This window comes from Dendroctonus ponderosae, unplaced genomic scaffold (assembly GCF_020466585.1).
Source record: "Dendroctonus ponderosae isolate FM_Combo_2020 unplaced genomic scaffold, Dpon_F_20191213v2 Dpon_F_20191213_6, whole genome shotgun sequence".
In the NCBI taxonomy this organism is placed as follows: domain Eukaryota; kingdom Metazoa; phylum Arthropoda; class Insecta; order Coleoptera; family Curculionidae; genus Dendroctonus; species Dendroctonus ponderosae.
The window spans coordinates 3,855,384-3,873,924 of record NW_026018814.1 but is presented as its reverse complement, the minus strand read 5'-3'; the positions used below and the strand labels follow the sequence as shown (position 1 = coordinate 3,873,924).

General features: G+C 36.3%; 1 protein-coding gene across 5 annotated transcripts in view; it reads left to right on the top strand.

Moving 5' to 3' along the window:
* The window catches only part of LOC109534119, a 39,472-nt gene that overhangs the window by 12,570 nt on the left and 8,361 nt on the right, over positions 1–18,541 (top strand). For 3 of the 5 annotated variants that reach the window (XM_048667721.1, XM_048667722.1, XM_048667724.1), the window contains exons 2-6: positions 9,281–9,359; positions 9,423–9,616; positions 16,485–16,657; positions 16,731–16,867; positions 16,928–17,259. In XM_048667721.1, coding sequence (XP_048523678.1) covers positions 9,313–9,359; positions 9,423–9,616; positions 16,485–16,657; positions 16,731–16,867; positions 16,928–17,259 — 883 coding nt within the window. In that variant the 5' untranslated portion in view covers positions 9,281–9,312. Of the gene's footprint in view, positions 1–9,280; positions 9,360–9,422; positions 9,617–16,245; positions 16,352–16,410; positions 16,658–16,730; positions 16,868–16,927; positions 17,260–18,541 lie in introns of those variants that run through there. The other 2 variants (XM_048667723.1, XM_048667725.1) reach the window with 2 other exon arrangements.

Sequence of the window (18,541 nt, the reverse complement as noted above, 5' to 3'; positions counted from 1 at the left end):
TGAAACGCACTTCCGGTATAACCGGATGTGTGACCATCTTGAAAATATTTTCGGCGGGGTTCCCCCAATGACCTAGGCACACTGCCCAATTTTCAAATTTCTGCTAATTACAGGTTGCCAGATATCGATCGCGGCGTTTCCCGGTGGGACACCCTGTATAAGTAGCTCTTAACAATACAGGTAACGTTTTCGAAGCAAATTAATCGGCACATCCTCAAATCGAGCTCATTAGCGAGTAAACGATAAGGCAAAGAAGTTCATTTTTGATTTGAACACGATTCAAAAAAATTAAACAAAATTTCCCAATAGGACGTACATACAAATCTCTGAATTCAAGCCAAGCGCAAAAAAGGATCGGTTCAAACAACAAGTTTACTCATACGAACCACAGCGCCGCTTTCACAAATTTGTTTTCGGATTAAAAAGGATGTTTCATTTCCTTAAGAGTATTCCTGCATTCATTTTGCCATCAGGCAAGTGGATCGATGAATGTCTAGCCAGAAAACACCGATAAGGCAAAGGAAAACATGAAAATCATCCAAAAATATACACAACCCAAATAAATTAAGCATTTAATTACGTGCTCATTTAATACTTTGCTTCAAATTAAAATATTTCAAGGGTTTCCGCTCATTGTCGTTCAAAAGGCAATTAGGTAGATTTTTAATGTACATGACTGAATGGGGGCTGCTCTATGAAAACGCTGTTTTAACTCAAGTGAGCAATTTTCCATTTAATCATCCTCATTTCTCCGGAATTTCAGTTGCCCAAACAAGGCGCGGCTGCTCCGTGCTGATAAACTTAAAGTCCCAGTTTTATTTACCTGTGCTCGAGCGCAATATCTTTGTTAATATTTCATTATCCACTCCTGCAGTCCAATTATTGATGCTGATGCGTCTCAACGAGGAAAAAGTCTGTTGCTTTAATGAAGAAAGTTCTTAATTAAACGCAAGGCCCTGAGAGAAGAAAAGTTTTACATTTTTAGTTAATTCACTTTTGATTGTTGGTGTAAGTTGAGATTTGCTGTTGGAACATTGTTGCAAATATCAAGCGATGAAAACATTCAAATTCGTTGGCCGTTTTAATTACATACGAATATGAAGGGTTTGTTCCTCAATTTGAATCACAAGAGTTCTGTATGGAGTGTGCGCCAATTCATAGAAAATCACCCAGAAACCCTTCTAGTTCTTGGAATTGTCCAAAAACAGCGATAATGCCTTCATTATGCATTATGCTATAATTCTTTAATGTTAAGAAGACATTTTCATATTTTCCGCGAGTGAGTGTAAAAATAGCAAACAAACTGTTTGGAACGTGGTGTTTTTTAAATTCGCCTCAAGGGCAAAATAATACAAAAAGAACAACTGATGGATTCAAGCAGGGAACATAGAAAGTGTTTCACCAGCCAACAGAGAAAATCCATAAATATCTCAAGGAAACCATGCTGAACATTTTCTGGAAACGTTGGTTTGTGAGACTTTTGTATAAAATTCAGGTTTAATTATTAAATGCGACTTGTGATTGAAAACGCAAAACCTTTTAAACGGCAGCTTTTGAACAGTGCTAGCAAAAATTGAGTCAAATATCCAAACGATTTCCCGGAAGTTGCATGAAAGCCCAAGCAAATCCTGCTTTTTAATATTTTTTTTTAAATAAAGAAATTATGCTGTTGTGGTTAAAGCGAAATACACCTTGATAGCTCTAAACCGGAACAAATTCTTGTCCGAAATGTCTTTCCAGATAGAATGTTATTTCTTCAGCTATAGCGTTCAACACATTGCGCTTCCACTCAGTCTGCAAGAATTGCAACGATATTGTGCACAGCAGAAAAGCTTCCAATCACATCTCAACTTCAGAACTTCCCAATAAAAAGTGTCGGTCAATAAAGTTTCCGATTTCCCGAACAGAAGCAGATTGAAAAATACTTTCGAGGCCATTTATAGCAAATTAAAACTTTTCCACAACATTTGAACGAGGTTGTTAAATCGAAATGAACGCTTCACATCAAAAAATATTTAACTTTCCAGATCGAATCACGGCCGACTGGAAACTGGAAATCTAACACAGCTAAGCTCTATAAAGATATGTCCGAAGCGGGCCCCAAAAATACTCCAAGTTCCTTCTGGAATCATTATTTATTCAGAATTCTGTAATCCCTCGACATCGTTTCGGTTTTTCCATGTCAAGCTGCTTAAGCTCGGAATATTTGTCTGCAACAAATGTTTTGGATGGCTTTATTTGATAAATGAGTCTAAAGCTTCCAAGTATTGAACCCTCCAGATTTCTGTATGCCCTGGCATACATCAAAGTTGATTAAATTGGGCTGGGAAAATGTATGGCACAATTCCCATCTGCCAATGCTTGTTGTGGATATTTCCTTGTCTAAGCGTGAAAATTTTCACTGGGGATTTTTCAGCTTGAATTAGAACTGCTTATTAAAAAACTTAGCTCACTCCTATATCCAGCTACCAACTAAAGGGAGTGTACATTGACCGGTTGGAAGGCCAGGAAATTGAACATTTTAATTTCCCAGAAGAGTCTGAGTGTGAAAAACACATATATTTACTTTATTGGCTAATAGAAGGTTTTCCCAATCTAAAACCCTCAAAAAAGGTTGCTCATCTGTATTAAAAATTGATTACTGATGATTTAACGATGTTTTTATTTTCTGCCGTATAAAAACACAAATAAAGTTAAGAGCCCTTCTAAAACCATGTGGCTCGGTCTTTAAAAGGCACTAAACATTTATGTGCGGCAAAGTCAAATCCATATTTTGTTGGCCCGGTTTTTCACTAGCTCGCAAGTCGTATAGAATGAAGTAAAATAAAATTCAACATTAATATAATGAAGTTTTATGTGTTATACGGTGTTTGAGAATGTTCTTCGAGACTTTCAGGTGCAATGATGCAATGGAAGAAGTCCGTTGTGCCTTCTGGGACAGCAATTTTCCTGAAACGCTTTGGAAGCTTATTTTATGCTTTCCTGCATAAAACGATTACGATTACTCGCGTTCTCTAGCGTGGTTTGTGTACATTTATTGCTTTTGCATGCGGCCTTAGGGAGCCCTTAAGGTAAACTGTTGCTCGTGTGTCGAGGTTAGAGAGTAATTTTCCTGCTAGTTTGCTTATGGGACGTATGCCATTCAAACGTTTGCGATCATCGAAGAAAAGTCAACGGTTGTAAACCAGATCTTTAAATGGTTTGATCGAACTTCAATCGGTCTAACTTAACGTTTCAAGTTTGTTTAGCCACATATCAAAACGTTGTTATTAAAAACTTTCTGTAGCAAGCAATGGAAGTTCGAGTAAACCAGGTAACTCCCGCACTGTAAATGCACCAAAAATCACGAAAACTTTGTTTGAATCACGCTGAGCTCTAAAATATTAAATTTAGATAAACTCACGCCCGTTTTTTGTTTCCTTCGAAGCGCTCACCATTCTAATTAATTAACCATCACGTTTACCTTCAGAACTAGATGGAAAATGCGTATTTATCTGAGCCGAAAGTACGGGTTTACTCCCGATTACACCCTTGAAAGCCTATCAAATCTAATACGTGTTTAATCCGGAGACAACTTTGAAATTAAATCGAGCGAAATCTATTTGAAATGAGTTATTCACAATAAGGCTAAAGTAAGCATGTAGATAGATCCAGAATAACTGCATGAAAGGGAAAAATGCTAAGAAAAAATAAACATTGTGGATGAAATGGCAATGGGAATCAAGTTGAAATTTTGGCATAATCTTGCACCAAAGATTCTGATGTTCAAATTTCGCTTTCTGGGTTAAAACTTCTCGAATTTCCTCACTCATGTTGTTATGTCTGGATTGAATTTTCAATTATCTATCCAACGATGCCAAAATGATTTTTGTGGCTCAAATGGGGCTCGAGAAATTTCGAAAAAAGCAGCGTCGTGTTTGAGCTGATTTTGCAACTCAAAAAAAAAAAAACACGCAAATTCAAAACTTCCTGAAATCAAGACTTTTTTGAGAAAACTGCCAACATTTTCTTATCGATGGTTTACTTTCTGAAGAGACCATTTAGTTCTATTTGAAATGATGTAAAAATGAGCGTTCTTAGAAAAAACGGGACGAAAAACATGAAATTTTTGGCATAATCTTCCACCTAATTGTCTTATATTGGAATTTCGAGGCGAAACTTCTCGAATTTCCTCACTCATGATGTTATGTCTGGAGTGGATTTTCAATTTTCTTTCCAACGATGCCAAAACGATTTTTGTGGCTCAAATCGGGCTCGACGAATTTCGAAAAAAGAAGCGTCGTGTTTGAGCTGATTTTGCAACGAAAAAAAAACACGCAAATTTAAAACTTCCTGAAATCAAGACTTTTTGAGAAAACTGCCAACATTTCCTTATCGATGGTTTACTTTCTGAACAGACCATTTAGTTCTGTCTGGAATGATGTAAAAATTAGCGTTATTGTTCATTTTGCTTACGAGGAATGAGCAAAAACGGGACGGAAAACATGAAATATTTGGCATAATCTTACACCTAAGTGTCTTATATTGAAATTTCGATTTTTGAGTCGAAATTTCTCGAATTTCCTCACTCATATTGTTATGACTGGATCGGATTTTCAATTCTCTATCCAACGATGCCAAAACGATTTTTGTGGCTCAAATGGGGCTCGAGAAATTTATAAAAAGGCAGCGTCGTGTCTGAGCTGATTTTGCAACTAAAAAAAAACACACAAATCTGAAACTTCCTGAAATCAAGACTTTTTTGAGAAAACTGCCAACATTTCCTTATCGATGGTTTACTTTCTTAACAGACCATTTAGTTCTCTTGGGAATGATGTAAAAATTAGCGTTCTTGGTCATTCTGCTTTCAAGAAATGAGCAAAAACGGGACGGTAAACATGAAATTTTTGGCATAATCTTACACCTAAGTGTCTTATATTGAAATTTCGATATCTGAGTCGAAACTTCTTAAAATTCCTCACTCATGTTGTTATGAATGGAATGGATTTTCAATTCTCTATCCAACGATGCCAAAACGATTTTCGTGGCTCAGATAGGGCTCCAGAAATTTCGAAAAAAGCAGCGTTGTGTTTGAGTCGATTTTGCAACTAAAAAAAAAAACACACAAATCTAAAACTTCTTGAAATCAAGACTTTTTTGAGAAAACTGCCAATATTTCCTTATCGATGGTTTACTTTCTGAACAGACCATTTAGTTCTGTCTGGAATGATGTAAAAATGAGCGTTCTTGGTCATTTTGCTTCCAAGAAACGAGCAAAAACGGGACGGAAAACATGAAATTTTTGGCATAATCTTACACCTAAGTTAAAAGCACCTTGAATTTCCTCACTCATGTTGTGATGTCTGGATTGAATTTTCAATTCTCTATCCAACGATGCCAAAACGATTTTTGTGGCTCAAATGTGGCTCGAGAAATTGGAAAAAAAGCAGCGTCGTGTTTGAGTCGATTTTGCAACTAAAATAAAATCACGCAAATCTAAAACTTCCTGAAATCAAGACTTTTTTGAGAAAACTGCCAACATTTCCCTATCGCTGGTTTACTTTCTGAACAGATCATTTAGTTCTGTCTGGAATGATGTAAACATGAGCGTTCTTGCTCATTTTGCTTCCAAGAAACGAGCAAAAATCGCACGAAAAACATGAAATTTTTGGTATAATCTTGCACCTAAGTGTCTGATATTCAAATTTTGCTATCTGAATTTCCAAAGCTGGATCCGCTCCTGCATTCTTGGCCAAAGTTTAAAAGTAAAATAACGCCACGATGACTCTCTTTGGTAAAACTTTGCCTTCCATGCATGGAAATCCCGCTAGGTAGGTAGGTGGATAGGAGCAGAAACATTTAATTAAATCGGTATTGCTTAAAATGTGCTGTTCTTTCAACGTAATGATTTCTTCTTTACCAAGTTTCCGGCTCCGGCAAGGAAACAAGAACCTCTTTTTGGGGAGAAATTAATATTAGTAGAATGGCGCAAACGAAGGGACAACTTATGGAAAATCGAGCACTGCTAAGATTTCCATAGAAGTGAATCGCAGCTCAAGATAAATCCAATCCATTTAGAATAATGCTGTATTAGCACAGTTTAGAGAATAGCTGTTCTTGACAGCCATACATAAAACGTGTCAGCTATAGAGCCATAGAGAATACGAGTAACCTGATTTCCATCAAATCCATCGGTTTCTTCGACCTGAAAGGACATTTTTTAAGAAACTTAGTGAACATTTTCAAACATTGTATGTTAGAAATTGAAACTAGCGCAACTAATGTGGGCAAAATGTTTCTACCGAGAATGGAAAACAAAGCCACTATTTTCTATATCTACATATAAGTGCTGAGTTCTAATATTTAAGTAGAAATGAATACTTAAATTCTAATCCAACTGCTCTGTTTCAGCATGATTCCGTAACAGCATCAAAAGTGAGATTTTCCGCTGATTCGCTGCATTGTAATTCCAATTTCCTGCAAAGGGGTCATTACCGGAAAATCGAATTTGCTGGGCGACAATCTGAATAATTGAAACGCATTTTTACAATTGTTTTTCTAAGCTGTCGTGAACTTTGTCTACAAGAAGATCATTCAGAGTTTTTTTTTGTGTGCCGAAAATGTTGAGCTATTTTCAGATAAATAAATGAAAATGATAAATTACAGCTAGGGAAGAAATGCTATTAGTGGTCTTTATTTAAGTGCCCAAAATCAAATTATTTTCCAGAACAACTCAAAATCAATTAGTGTGTAATCCTCAATCAACCAGTCGCGGGCTTGCAAAATATATCATTTTTCACGTAGAGATTGAAAATTGGCATCATTCATCAACTTAATACGATGCTGGAAGGCGCATTCATTTCTGCTTGATTTGATAAATCGGCAACAATTTCACTTTACAGCTATTCCGCATTATATTAATTCGGCCGGCTTCAAACAATAAATTACACTTTCCCTAATTGTCGCTGATATATCGCCCTAAATTGCCGATCTGTTCAGGTGTATTGTTATCGATCTGATTAATATGTTGCTTATTGTCGGTGTATCGAACAAAATTAATCCTAATTAATAGACGGCGTACTGTAAGGATTTAAAGAGCAAATTATAGTCGAAAAAAAAAACAAAACTATCAAAGAAAACTAGGATCTGTTAATCAGAGCAGAAGAATTTTGAGGAGAAATATCGGAAAAAGTCACACCATTTCCTTTATTAGCAACGGAAAAAGACAACTTACACAAAAGTTTGAGAATTGTTCGGGGACTTTAGGCAATGAAGGCGACAGCTGCCAAGCAATTTTTAATAATCATTTAGAGGCGGATTTAGGCGCCGAAGCTCATACAAATATTCTCGGTTGTTCCGTCATCATGCCTTTTCAGAGCGGATTAAAAGTGCAAAAACTTTCAATTTAAATTCCCTCTAGTAGCACTGAAACTTCCCAAGGTTTTATGATTTGATGGAACTTAAGGCAAATGTAGAAAATAATTCAGACAAATTTAAGGTTTCAAGAAGGCAAAGACCTAAAAGAACGTTAATGTTTACCAATTATGAGTTTGTGTAAATTTTAAATCTGATGATGGCGCTGTTGGCTCGCCGAAACCTTATGAAATAAACGATATTCAAAATTTTTACTTCACCCTTTGACTGAGTCCCAGGAAAGATGAGAATATAATAAAAATGTAAATTAAAACTATATTTGTAATGCGGAAGTTTTATTGTCAGCAATTCGCCAACATAAACTGAGCATGTTGACAAGGCTGTGGAGCTTGCTGAGAATTTACGACTGAGCATATAGAGCAAGATGTGGACGCGATGTGAAAATTGTCGAGATATTACAGCTTCAATTAAACCAAACCAGACGACGGTTGGAAGTTGTCTGTTTTCTTGCTTAAAATTAATTAAGTCACTTTACTTGCTTTTCTTTAGGTTCCTTTTGTGAGGTCTTTTCCAAAAAATTAACAAACTTAATTAAGCTGTTTAACTAGTTGTGGTAACAATGCTATACAGGGTGTTCCACCGGGAACCGATGTCTAGTCCAAAAGTGTTTAGTTTTCGAAATATTGCCAATTTAATGTTTTCTTATGGCTATTTTGCGGCACCTCATTTTAAATCCTGTCACTCTTAGTTGCCATGACGAAAGTGGCCATTTTTAATGCCATCAAATGCCCAAGGAATGATGACAGCTGTCAGTTACGTTTTTGAAAATAATTAATAATCATGCTCGGGCGCTTAAATTATACAAACGAAGATTATTTAAACTTATTTATTATTTATGGAGAATGTGATAAAGTTATATTAAGAACCGTTTATGTATCATTAATTATTATTATATCAATCACTGGTATTACGACGTATTCAAAATTCTGGAAATTCTCTATAAATTGTTTAACAGCACAGAATGACGGTTTCTGTTTTGTGGATATCGAATGGCAAATGTGTCACATGTTCTTGATACAGCTTTGTCACATTCTTCATAAACAATAAATAAGTTTAAATAATCTTCGTTTGTATAATTGAAAGGCCCTGGCATGACTATTAATTATTTTCAGAAGGTAACTGACAGCTGTCAGCATTCCTTTGGCATTTGATTGCATTGAAAATGGCCACTTTCGTCATGGCAACTAAGAGTGACAGGATTTAAAATGAGGTGCGGCAAAATAGCCATAAGAAAACATTAATTTGGCAATATTTCGAACACTAAACACTTTTGGAATAGAAATTGTTACACAAACTTATCCTTATTTCTAATACTGAATATGACAAAATTATCAAAAATGGGGGTTTCCATTTGAAGAAATTGTTTTTGGGCGTTTTTCTCAACTGTATTTTGAAACTTATTTTTTTAACACTTTGTATCAACAGTTTTCAAAATGTTTTCGAAATTCCATTAAAGTAAGTCCTTTTCAACAATGATTGCTACTCACATTAAGTATGACAAATTCCCTTATAGGAAAAAAGAATAATTATTCCAGTGGCTGGAACTGTCATTTTTTACATAAAATTCCAAATATATCAAAAACGGTTAGACTTGGCTGAAGGATATTGTATATGAATATATACATTATCTATATAGATATATTGAGAAAGTGGAGTAGAATTCAAAAATGTAGTAATATATAGGGTGTTCCATTTAAAATACGCAAGTTGATACCTAGTTCCGGTATAACCGGAAGTGTGGCCATTTTGAAAATATTTTAGACCGCTTGCCCCCAATGACCTTGGCACACTGTCCATTTTTCAAATATCTCCTAATTACAGTTTGTCGGATATTCAATCAACTTTTTAATTGTTCGCTTTGTTACAGGTGATAAATCATGTGATCAAAGAGCTACCAAGATGGAAATTAGCGGAGCCAGAAAATTTTATCGCAGCTGTTCCACTAGGCAGGTGTTTCTCCAAAGGCATTTCGATATCAGATTTAGAGCGGCCATTTAATTGCCTTCCAGGTCTTCTACTAAACCTGTGGCCAACTTGCCAAAATCCTCCTACTCCTCACCTACTCCTCCGCCTCATCGCAGCCCCTTATGGGAAGGAGCTGCCGGCTATCAACCCTTCGAGTCCGTGAGAATTGGGTCTCCTAAACTGAGCCTCAGCAGCCCGACTGAGACGGAACGATGCTTATCCGAGTATAACACTAAAGGTAAGTTCAAGATGCATTTTCTGCCTTCCATTCAATGAGGCGACTTCCTGAGGTCACTTTGGTTTAAGCGATTATCAATATTATCCACTCGTATATTTGGGGATTTTTTTACTATTTTTCAGAGCGATGTTTCACCGCGTTCTTTCACGCGAAATTCATTTACAGCTTAATGAAGGATTTCAAGTTGTCACTCACATTCTCATTTCGGTTAAACGGCACAAAACCGTTGAACTCAAGCTAATTTATTTTTCTCCAATTTATTTTTTGGTATCCCTTAATCCCAGGAAAATGGTTTCATGTTGAACTTTGAGCTTCAGCGCCAGATTATTCGGAATTAAAAACGAAAATTGGATATTTATTAATGTTTTGAAGTGTCGCAATATTTGATAGCTTGACGTTCAGTTGTCAAACTAACAAACCTTCGCAATTCGCGAGTGCAACTACCGAAGGTGGCGCTGCGAAACGTCAAATTAGTCGTTGTCGAGTGACAGTTGAGACTCGTTTATTGATTGGAGTTGATGACACTTATAACATAAAGAATACTTGCGCACTTTTCGATCTGTTTTTGTTTCTTTAGAAGCTTCAAAAGTGGATTAGAACGAAACAAAACAAATCGCAATCAGATGTAAACACCAATGTAACGTCAATGCCAACAAAACAAGTGTCAAATTACTACTTAACTTGTAGTTTAATGTTAGTCACCAGAAGACGTTTGGACTTTTGAACTCGAGAATATAATTTACCGGTCTCCAGAAAACTGATAAAAGCGATGAAAAACTTCCGGGAAAGCAAAAAATTTGTGAATTTTGAAGTGATGAACGGGTGGGATCTCGCCTGCACTTGGCAAACTAAAAATAATTAAAAACTTCTTTCATTCACATTTCATTATCACCAAATTTATTTCAACTGAACTTCGAGAGTTAAGTGCAAGTCTTTTTGGCTTTCAGTTGATCTCATCGTCTTCGATCGAAAGTTCTACGTGGGTGCGAACCTCCAACATGTTCCAAAAGTCGTATTCTGTTCACCAACTAATAAAACTAAATCTTCAATCACATTCCCTAAGTGCACTCCCCTCATTGATGCATCAAATCCCTTCTTTGCTAGTTCTTCCCATTTATTTCCGTTTGCCAGCAATGTAGAACACCGTCGATCAAAAGCCCTTTATATGTGAAAGATGCTTTTATTTCACGTTCACAACTTAATAGAGTATGATTTCCATCTCGACGTTTCCGTCGGTTTTGATTCCAAGAAAAAGTTCCGTAACCACATGTGAGATGCAAATAAGCACGCCATCGCAAATTTCAAAGTTCAGTTTCGAGGACTAGAAGTCAAAGCGATTTAAGAAAGGATTTGCAATTGCAAAACGCAAAGCTTTGTTGAAGCTTGAAAACATGGAAAATTTTTTAGGGTTTCGAATTCTTGGAACATTTTTGTGAAAATTTACTGCTCTACGGTTGTTAATGCACACATACAAATGCCTTAAACTGATCTTCTTTGATTGATCATCAGCTAATAGCCAGCTTTGTTCATTGCAGGGGCAAACAATAAATCCCTTTAAACTAACTAACCCAACGGTCACTTAGCAGGAAGTTTCCGAACTGTTGCCAATAGTTCCAACAATAACTTCTAATTGTTTCGATTATTGCATATCCCCCCGTTGTGGGAGGGACAACTTATTGGCCTGGTTTAATTTCTGATTTAAAATGTAATTTTTGAAGTGTCTGCATTAGGCTTTAACTTTATTTATCGCCGTAACGAAGTTGTGCGGGAAAGTTTAACAGCGGAATTTCGTAAAGGATCTGAAGGCGAGCGTATAAAGTGATATGCAGGTGTTTGGTAAAATCCTGCTAAATATTCAATGAGGGAGGAATAGCTCGATATGCTTGGATGGAGGTTTATAAGGAGGGCTTGTTAGGCAATTCTTGATTTCGATCGAACTCAGACAATGATAAATCAAATTGCTTTTTTGCCGCACTAAATTCTTGAATAATCCCCTTAATATTTCGCAGGATTTTGTGCTGAAACGCTCTAATTACGCCCACCGAAAGCTTTCCGACAAAGTTATCATGCAAATTTTTCACAGTCTCTCTTTTCGATGAAATTGAATTTCTTGGCAAAGTTGTTTCCTTGGAAAGCGGTCACAAACCAGCCAATTCTCTTGGCCCTCGTCATCCGATGCTAATTTTTCGGGGCGCCGATGAAAAATTGCCGCGATAACATAATATTTGTTTTACGTTTTCTCATTATCAGTTTTATTTCCCCCCTATTATCTTTCGTACCTGCCCCTAGTGAAATATTGATGCTCAGTTGGAAAGAGCATGCCGATGAAGAGCGACAAAGGGTCGACGCAATAATGTTTGAGTGGCAGATGCCGGCTCCACGGGTGTGGAAAATTCGCCGAAAACTAACTGGGTTGACTGCTCTTTATTCAAAAATCAAATAAACCCAAATGAAAATGCTGAAAAATTAGTCGAAAAGTGAATTTTTGAGCCAACAAATGAAGAAGCAAGTGGAACACAGTGGCAAATTTCCTTTAATAATAATTCTTATATTGTAATTGCTTTGTATTTAAACAATAATCTCATTGTGTGACCTTTCATGAATATATCAACCAACAATCTGCTAAGCGCGGGCTGAATGAAAATGAATATTCATTGGCCAGAAAACGGGAAATTTCAAGCTTTATTGCGTACTCCCGAGCACAATCACATCAGATTCCTGCTGTGAGGGCTTTCGGGATTCCGATGTTCGATCGAGAACAATTTCAGTGCAGACCGTTAATAATTAGATACTGCCGTTTCCAAAGGATCTACCTGATTTTCATCGAGAAAGCTTTTCCGGAACTGGAAAATCTTGCCTGCCATCTAAATCGAGGCACAATCAATGCTGAATTGTAAAGTTTATTCGTCAATTTGCATGCGAACCTCAATACGAAACCGTATAACGCTCTCTATTGAAATGTAAATAATATTTCCTTAGAGTTCAGCTAATTCCAAAATCAATATTGTTGAGTCCTTGAAAGAGCACAATATGATTTTGAAAGGAGTTTTTTCCACGAAATTGTAAGGGCATGGCAATTCGGAGCTTACTCATTCGAGAATACGAGTTATTTACAAAACGGTCGCTCAAGTGAAATATATTGGCCTGGAGTACGTAAATTGGACTGGAAAATTCACAATAAAGCGACGTTTAATAAATAAAAACAATGATTTCATTAAATTCAAATTTAGGAGCCATTTCAAGAGACTTTTTTTGCGAAAATCGACCAGGAGGAAAATCTAGTTTAAACAATTGATTTCGAATTTATTAATTATTTCACTTGTTTGAAATGATGTCTATTTTCCTGTAAACAATAATAAGGTCTGTTTTTGAACTCTTCTCCAACTTTTCGGAAAACTTCACCGGGCTTCTGTTGCAATTCGCCTTTTAAGGTCATCAATATCAGCAGGTTGTGTTTTATAAACACTCAATGGACTTAAGATGTCCTCAAAGGAGGAAGTCTAAGGGTGTTCAATCCGGTGATCTTGGAGGCCATTCTGCCAATCGATCTATCCGGGAATATCTTATACGTGTGTGAATGTCTTATACGACGTGTCTTTCCGATTTTTCATATTTTCAACTGCAAGAAGGATCTTAAAGGTGGAAACTTTGCAAATTGATAGCCGGTATATAAATTATTTGGGACTAACATAACGTAGGAATGGGTAACTCAGTGAATTTTTAGGAGTTGGCGCAGTGCTGCGCAAATGGCTTGGTGCGCCAACCCACCGCACCGGCGCAGTAACTCATTTCCGCTGCTGCAAAAATGTTGATGACTTTTTTTATTTGTTTTAGATTCATTTTAATGGCCATTTATTAATAATATTTTTAAAATGTTTCAAAATTTTAGAATTTTCCAATTTCCGCCATGTGACTTTTTCTTCTAAATACTCAATTTTCTAAAGTTTCACCTAAAAATGCTGACAATTGAAAGGTATTTTGCGGGAAAAATTATGAAATAAATTTCGGATCCTTCGTCGCGTTGTAAAAAGTTTTGAAATCCCTTTCCAGCTTCCAATTTGGAATAAAATTTAAATATTTTCTATCAAAAAACGTAACGTATCAAAAAACGTAAGCGAAAGTTTATAACAGATTATTTGGAAATCGCGTCATCTCCATTCCTCTAAAGACTAGAGATTTTGTTAAAAAATATGGTTTTTTAGTTTTCACTGATTTTTATTGCTTTACTTTTTACTCAAAAACGCCGTATTTTGTAGAGTTTCACTTAAAAATACTGACGATCTGGAGGACTGTTACGAGAAAAAATACAAGATAAATTTAGCTTTATAAAAATTTTACAAAAACTTTTCCTAATAGAAATCCTTTCCTTAATAGAAATCACAAAAAAGCATTATTAAGATGATTTTATTCTTTTCTGACAATAATGGGATCTTTTCAGCCAAAAATTAAAAAATAATTTTTGCTAGAAAGTTCGCCTCATTCATCAGTTTACAGGGAACTTTAGTAAACCCATTTCAGCTTCGAATTTGGCACAAAACCCAAATAATTTTATTCAGTTTTTTACCGAAAGTAATTATGAGTATCTTGAAAAAACGCCCAGAGAGCAACAGTTTACAAAAAATTTTTGGAAAATTCAACGCCCTCATTGCTCTGAAGATTTTTGAAGTTCCTTCAAATTTTCAGGTCATTCCAGTTTAAACAAAGTTTCTAATAAACAATCCTTTCTACGCATAATCGCATTATCTTTTAGTTTTACTTAAAATACTGACAATCTTCAGGTATTTTCTGCCAAAAATTATAAGATAAAATATAAAACTCGCCTCCTTAGCCGCTTTGCAAAAATGTTTGGAAAACTTTTTGCAGCTTTGAATTATGGACAAAACCCTCATAATTATTTCTGGGTCTTTTTCCAAACATTTTTCCCAGAACGGAAAAGCGAAAGTTTATAATAATTTACGTATTTGGCGAACTCTTGGAGGAAACTGGGGTTTCTTTATTTTTAGGTCAATATTTCTAAACAACCCTGTCTAAACAGACAAACCGCGTTTTCCTAACGTTTTACTGTAAAATACTGGCAAAATGAAACTTTTATGCAAAAAATTCGATTTTACAAGAAAACTCGTCGACTTTCTTTCGACTCAGTTTTGTTGCAGAGAAAATCAACATCACTTTTTTAGTTGTTTGAACAAAGTAATAAAAAGTTACACGGAAAAAATGTTGATGACCTTTTTTTTAGATGTAAAAATTCTATTCTCGGGTCTCGTAAAACTTAAACAAATGAATTAGTACTCATTCACCGATGAGTTATAACTCGGTAACGCAGAGAGCGGCAACAACTCAACAGCGCAACGCAACACGGTGTTACCCAGGCCTAATATAACGAAAATATTGTGGGTTAAAGATCGTGACCGATTAGCAACGACCCAAAATGGACAAAAAAATTATTACTGAACTGAAAGTGCTAAACGTGTTTAAACTATCTAAACCAGGGGCGGATCCAGCTTTAAAGTCAGGGGGGGTTATGTAGAAAAACTACAATCTTCTGTTGTTTATGGAATTAGAAAAATAATTCTGAAAAAAGATTATTGCAAAATTTCATGTTTCCGTCCCGTTTTGCATGTTTCTCGGAAGCAAAATGAGCAAGAACGCTAATTTTTACATCATTCCAGAGATAACTAAATAGCATTTATTCGAAGTTTCTCAGGAACCATTCGAGCCACAGAATTCGTTTTGGCATCGTTAAATAGAGAATTGAAAACTCGCTTCAGTCGTAACAACGTGAGTGAGGAAATTCGAGTAGTTTTGACCCAGAAAGCGAAATTTGAATATCATACACTTAGGTGCAAGATTATGCCAAAAATTCATGTTTTCCGTCCGGTTTTTGATCATTTCTCATCATTTGTACATCATTCTAGACAGAAATAAATGGCCTTTTTAGGAAGTGAACCAACGATAAGGAAATGTAGGCAGTTTTCTCAAAAAATGCTTGAATTCAAGAAGTTTTAGATTTGCGTGGTTTTTTTTGAGTTGCAAAATCCACTTGAACATGACGGTGCTTTTGTCGAAGTTTCTCAAGAACTATTTGAGTCACAGATTTCGTTTTGGCATAGTTGGATAGAGAATTGAAAATTGGATTGAGTCCTCACAACGTGAGTGAGGAAATTCGAGTAGTTTTGACTCAGAAAGTGAAATTATAATATCAGACACTTAGGTGCAAGATTATGCCAAAATTTCATGTTTTCCGTCTCGTTTTTGCTCATTTCTCGGAGGTAAAATGAGCAAGAACGCTCATTTGTACATCATTCTAGACAGAAATAAATGGCCCTTTTAGAAAGTGAACCATGGATAAGAAAATGTTGGCAGTTTTCTCAAAAAAAATGTTGGCAGTTTTTCTCAGGGGGGGTCATGACTTCCATGACCCCCCCCCTTGGATCCGCCCTTGATTTAAACATGAACTGAAACTGAAAACTGAAAAGGAAAAAAATATTTCAAAATACCACTATAATTTTTATGGAACAATGAAATTAACAACAACAAACAAAACAACAATGAAATTAATATGAAACATGTCCATTACAAAACAGCTGCGAATCCCCTTAACGATATGATAGTTATCAAAGTAATTCCAATCGTTTCATTTGTTCAATTAAGCGTTCCGAGAACGTTCCGATTACTTTCGACAGCAGCAACGCTCGAATAATGGCTGATATTTGATAGAATACGGTCTTAGCGTAGGTAATTGATGGCCGCAAATTGGATCGAAACTTGTTAAAAAAATATTTGTTTTTTTCCAGTTTGTCACTCGAGAATTCGAGACGCATCGGGTTTAGCTGCTTTAAAATTAACTTAGTTAATTAAAAACTTACAGCTCCCAAGTCGCCAAGATCACCACGCTCACCTTCTGCCCGTAACCATGTGGCTGCGTCCCCAAAATCTCCAACAATCTTCCAATTCGGCCCTCAAAGCCCCTCAAAGGAGACGGACAGTGGCGACTACTTCGCCATGAGCTCCAGCTCGGGAATGTCACGCCACCTTCAAAGGGTAAATACGAACACTCATGATGCCTCATTCATCACATTTGGGTTAACTTGACAAAAATAGCTGAAACATCAAGCTTTTCCAGGGCCGACATGTCAATGAGAACAAGCCCTATCACTCGTTGGACTCGGACTCTCAAACAGTGTCCACTTCAGCATGTTCGACCATGACCACCAGCCTCAGCTCCAGGCATTCGTCGTTGAAGGAAAAGAGGTTGGTAGAAACTGGGCAGGCAGGAAGCCAGAGAAAGTGTGAAAAACGCCGTTGATCTAGGGGTAGAAGGCGGCAACTTCCATCTCCAAACGACTCGAGCACTTCAACCCCCACAGAGCAGCCAAAAGTGCATCGATGTCGCAAGTCCACCTCCGATCTTACGGATATGACCGATGACGTCAACACTACAACTACAGCCTTGAGTCGGTCTGGATCGAGAAAAGGCTCGAAAGGAAACTTGGCTTATCTGGCCAGCCGAAGAGGCTCCAGGGGCTCCAGGGAGTCCATTTCCTCGGTTGTCAGCAACGCTTCCAACGAAGGCCTGGGGCCGTTGAATTTCCAACATCCCAGAAACCGCCAGCGAAGAACTTCGAATTTTCTCGAGCTTCCAGGTAGGCGCAACGACTAAGTTCATAAAAGCCGGATTTCCCAGATAGCATTGATTCTATGAATATCCCAGAATGTTCAAAAAATATACAGAACATTGCGGGAATATACATGGTTGAACATTCCTAACATGAATGTTCGTGGAGTATACAGGCATGTATATTCATCAAAGTTCATAAAAAATATATCCTAGGTATGTACATATTGGGTATATGTGCAGATGAACATGCCAGGTATGCACATATTGTGTATATGTGCAGGTGAATATACCTAGTATGTTCAAAACAAATATTCCGGTAATATACATGAATGTATATCTACGGTATATTCCAAATTGATTGCAAAAAGAAAAGCAGAAAAAAAAGGGCATGTAAAAGTAAAACTTCTTACTACTAAAACCTGAGAGCCTTATGAAATACTGAAAATATGGTGTTTTGAGTAACAAATTAACAAAATTTCTCGAAAATAAATTTGCGTGCCCGCAGCAGAAAAGTAAGGGCACGTACAAGTACAACAGATTATATGAACTTTTCTTTTTAAATGCGTCACCGTTATAATTTCATTGGGCAATATTAATAAAATTTTTATATTACTCAAATAAATTTATCCGGAGCTTACAGTTCCCACCCTATGAAATTCAAACAATTAAAATGCATATAACAAATTCAAATTACCCGCTTAGTGTGACATTCGAGATTGACATTGAGAGCGGACCAATGAGAATCGTCTTTCACGCAGTGCTGCTTGGCGGTGACGCCAAAGCTCTCAGATTTTCTGAAAAGCTGCAAAGCTTATAATTTATTGGTTATTGGCATCACCAAATTATTATGTGCTATTACACAAATCTTGATTTTTTAAATTACCTGTATGATTGTAGATTTATTATTTACTAGAATACTGTCTTTCTAAGCAAGACAAAATTTAGATTTTGTCAATATCGGTTTATCAGTGATGTGATATCCGGGGTGTGACAATTCAGCACTTTGCCATGATTAGCGTTGGAGACAGAAGACAACTGCTGCTTGTCTTTATCTTTGTTTATCTCTGGTTACGTGCATTACGTGTTTTTTGAAAACTTGAGAATACTAAAAATCCGTATTAATCGATGCGAAAAATAAATATGAGTCAAAATATAAAAACCGTGCTTGTGCATCAGTGTTATGATGTGTCTTCAAGACGGAAAATACGGTATAATTATGGCTTAAAACCCCGCAAACATGTAAAGGTATGTTGGTGTTTAAATTAAATACATTTGATTATTTTATTATTTCTTGTTCTAAACATACA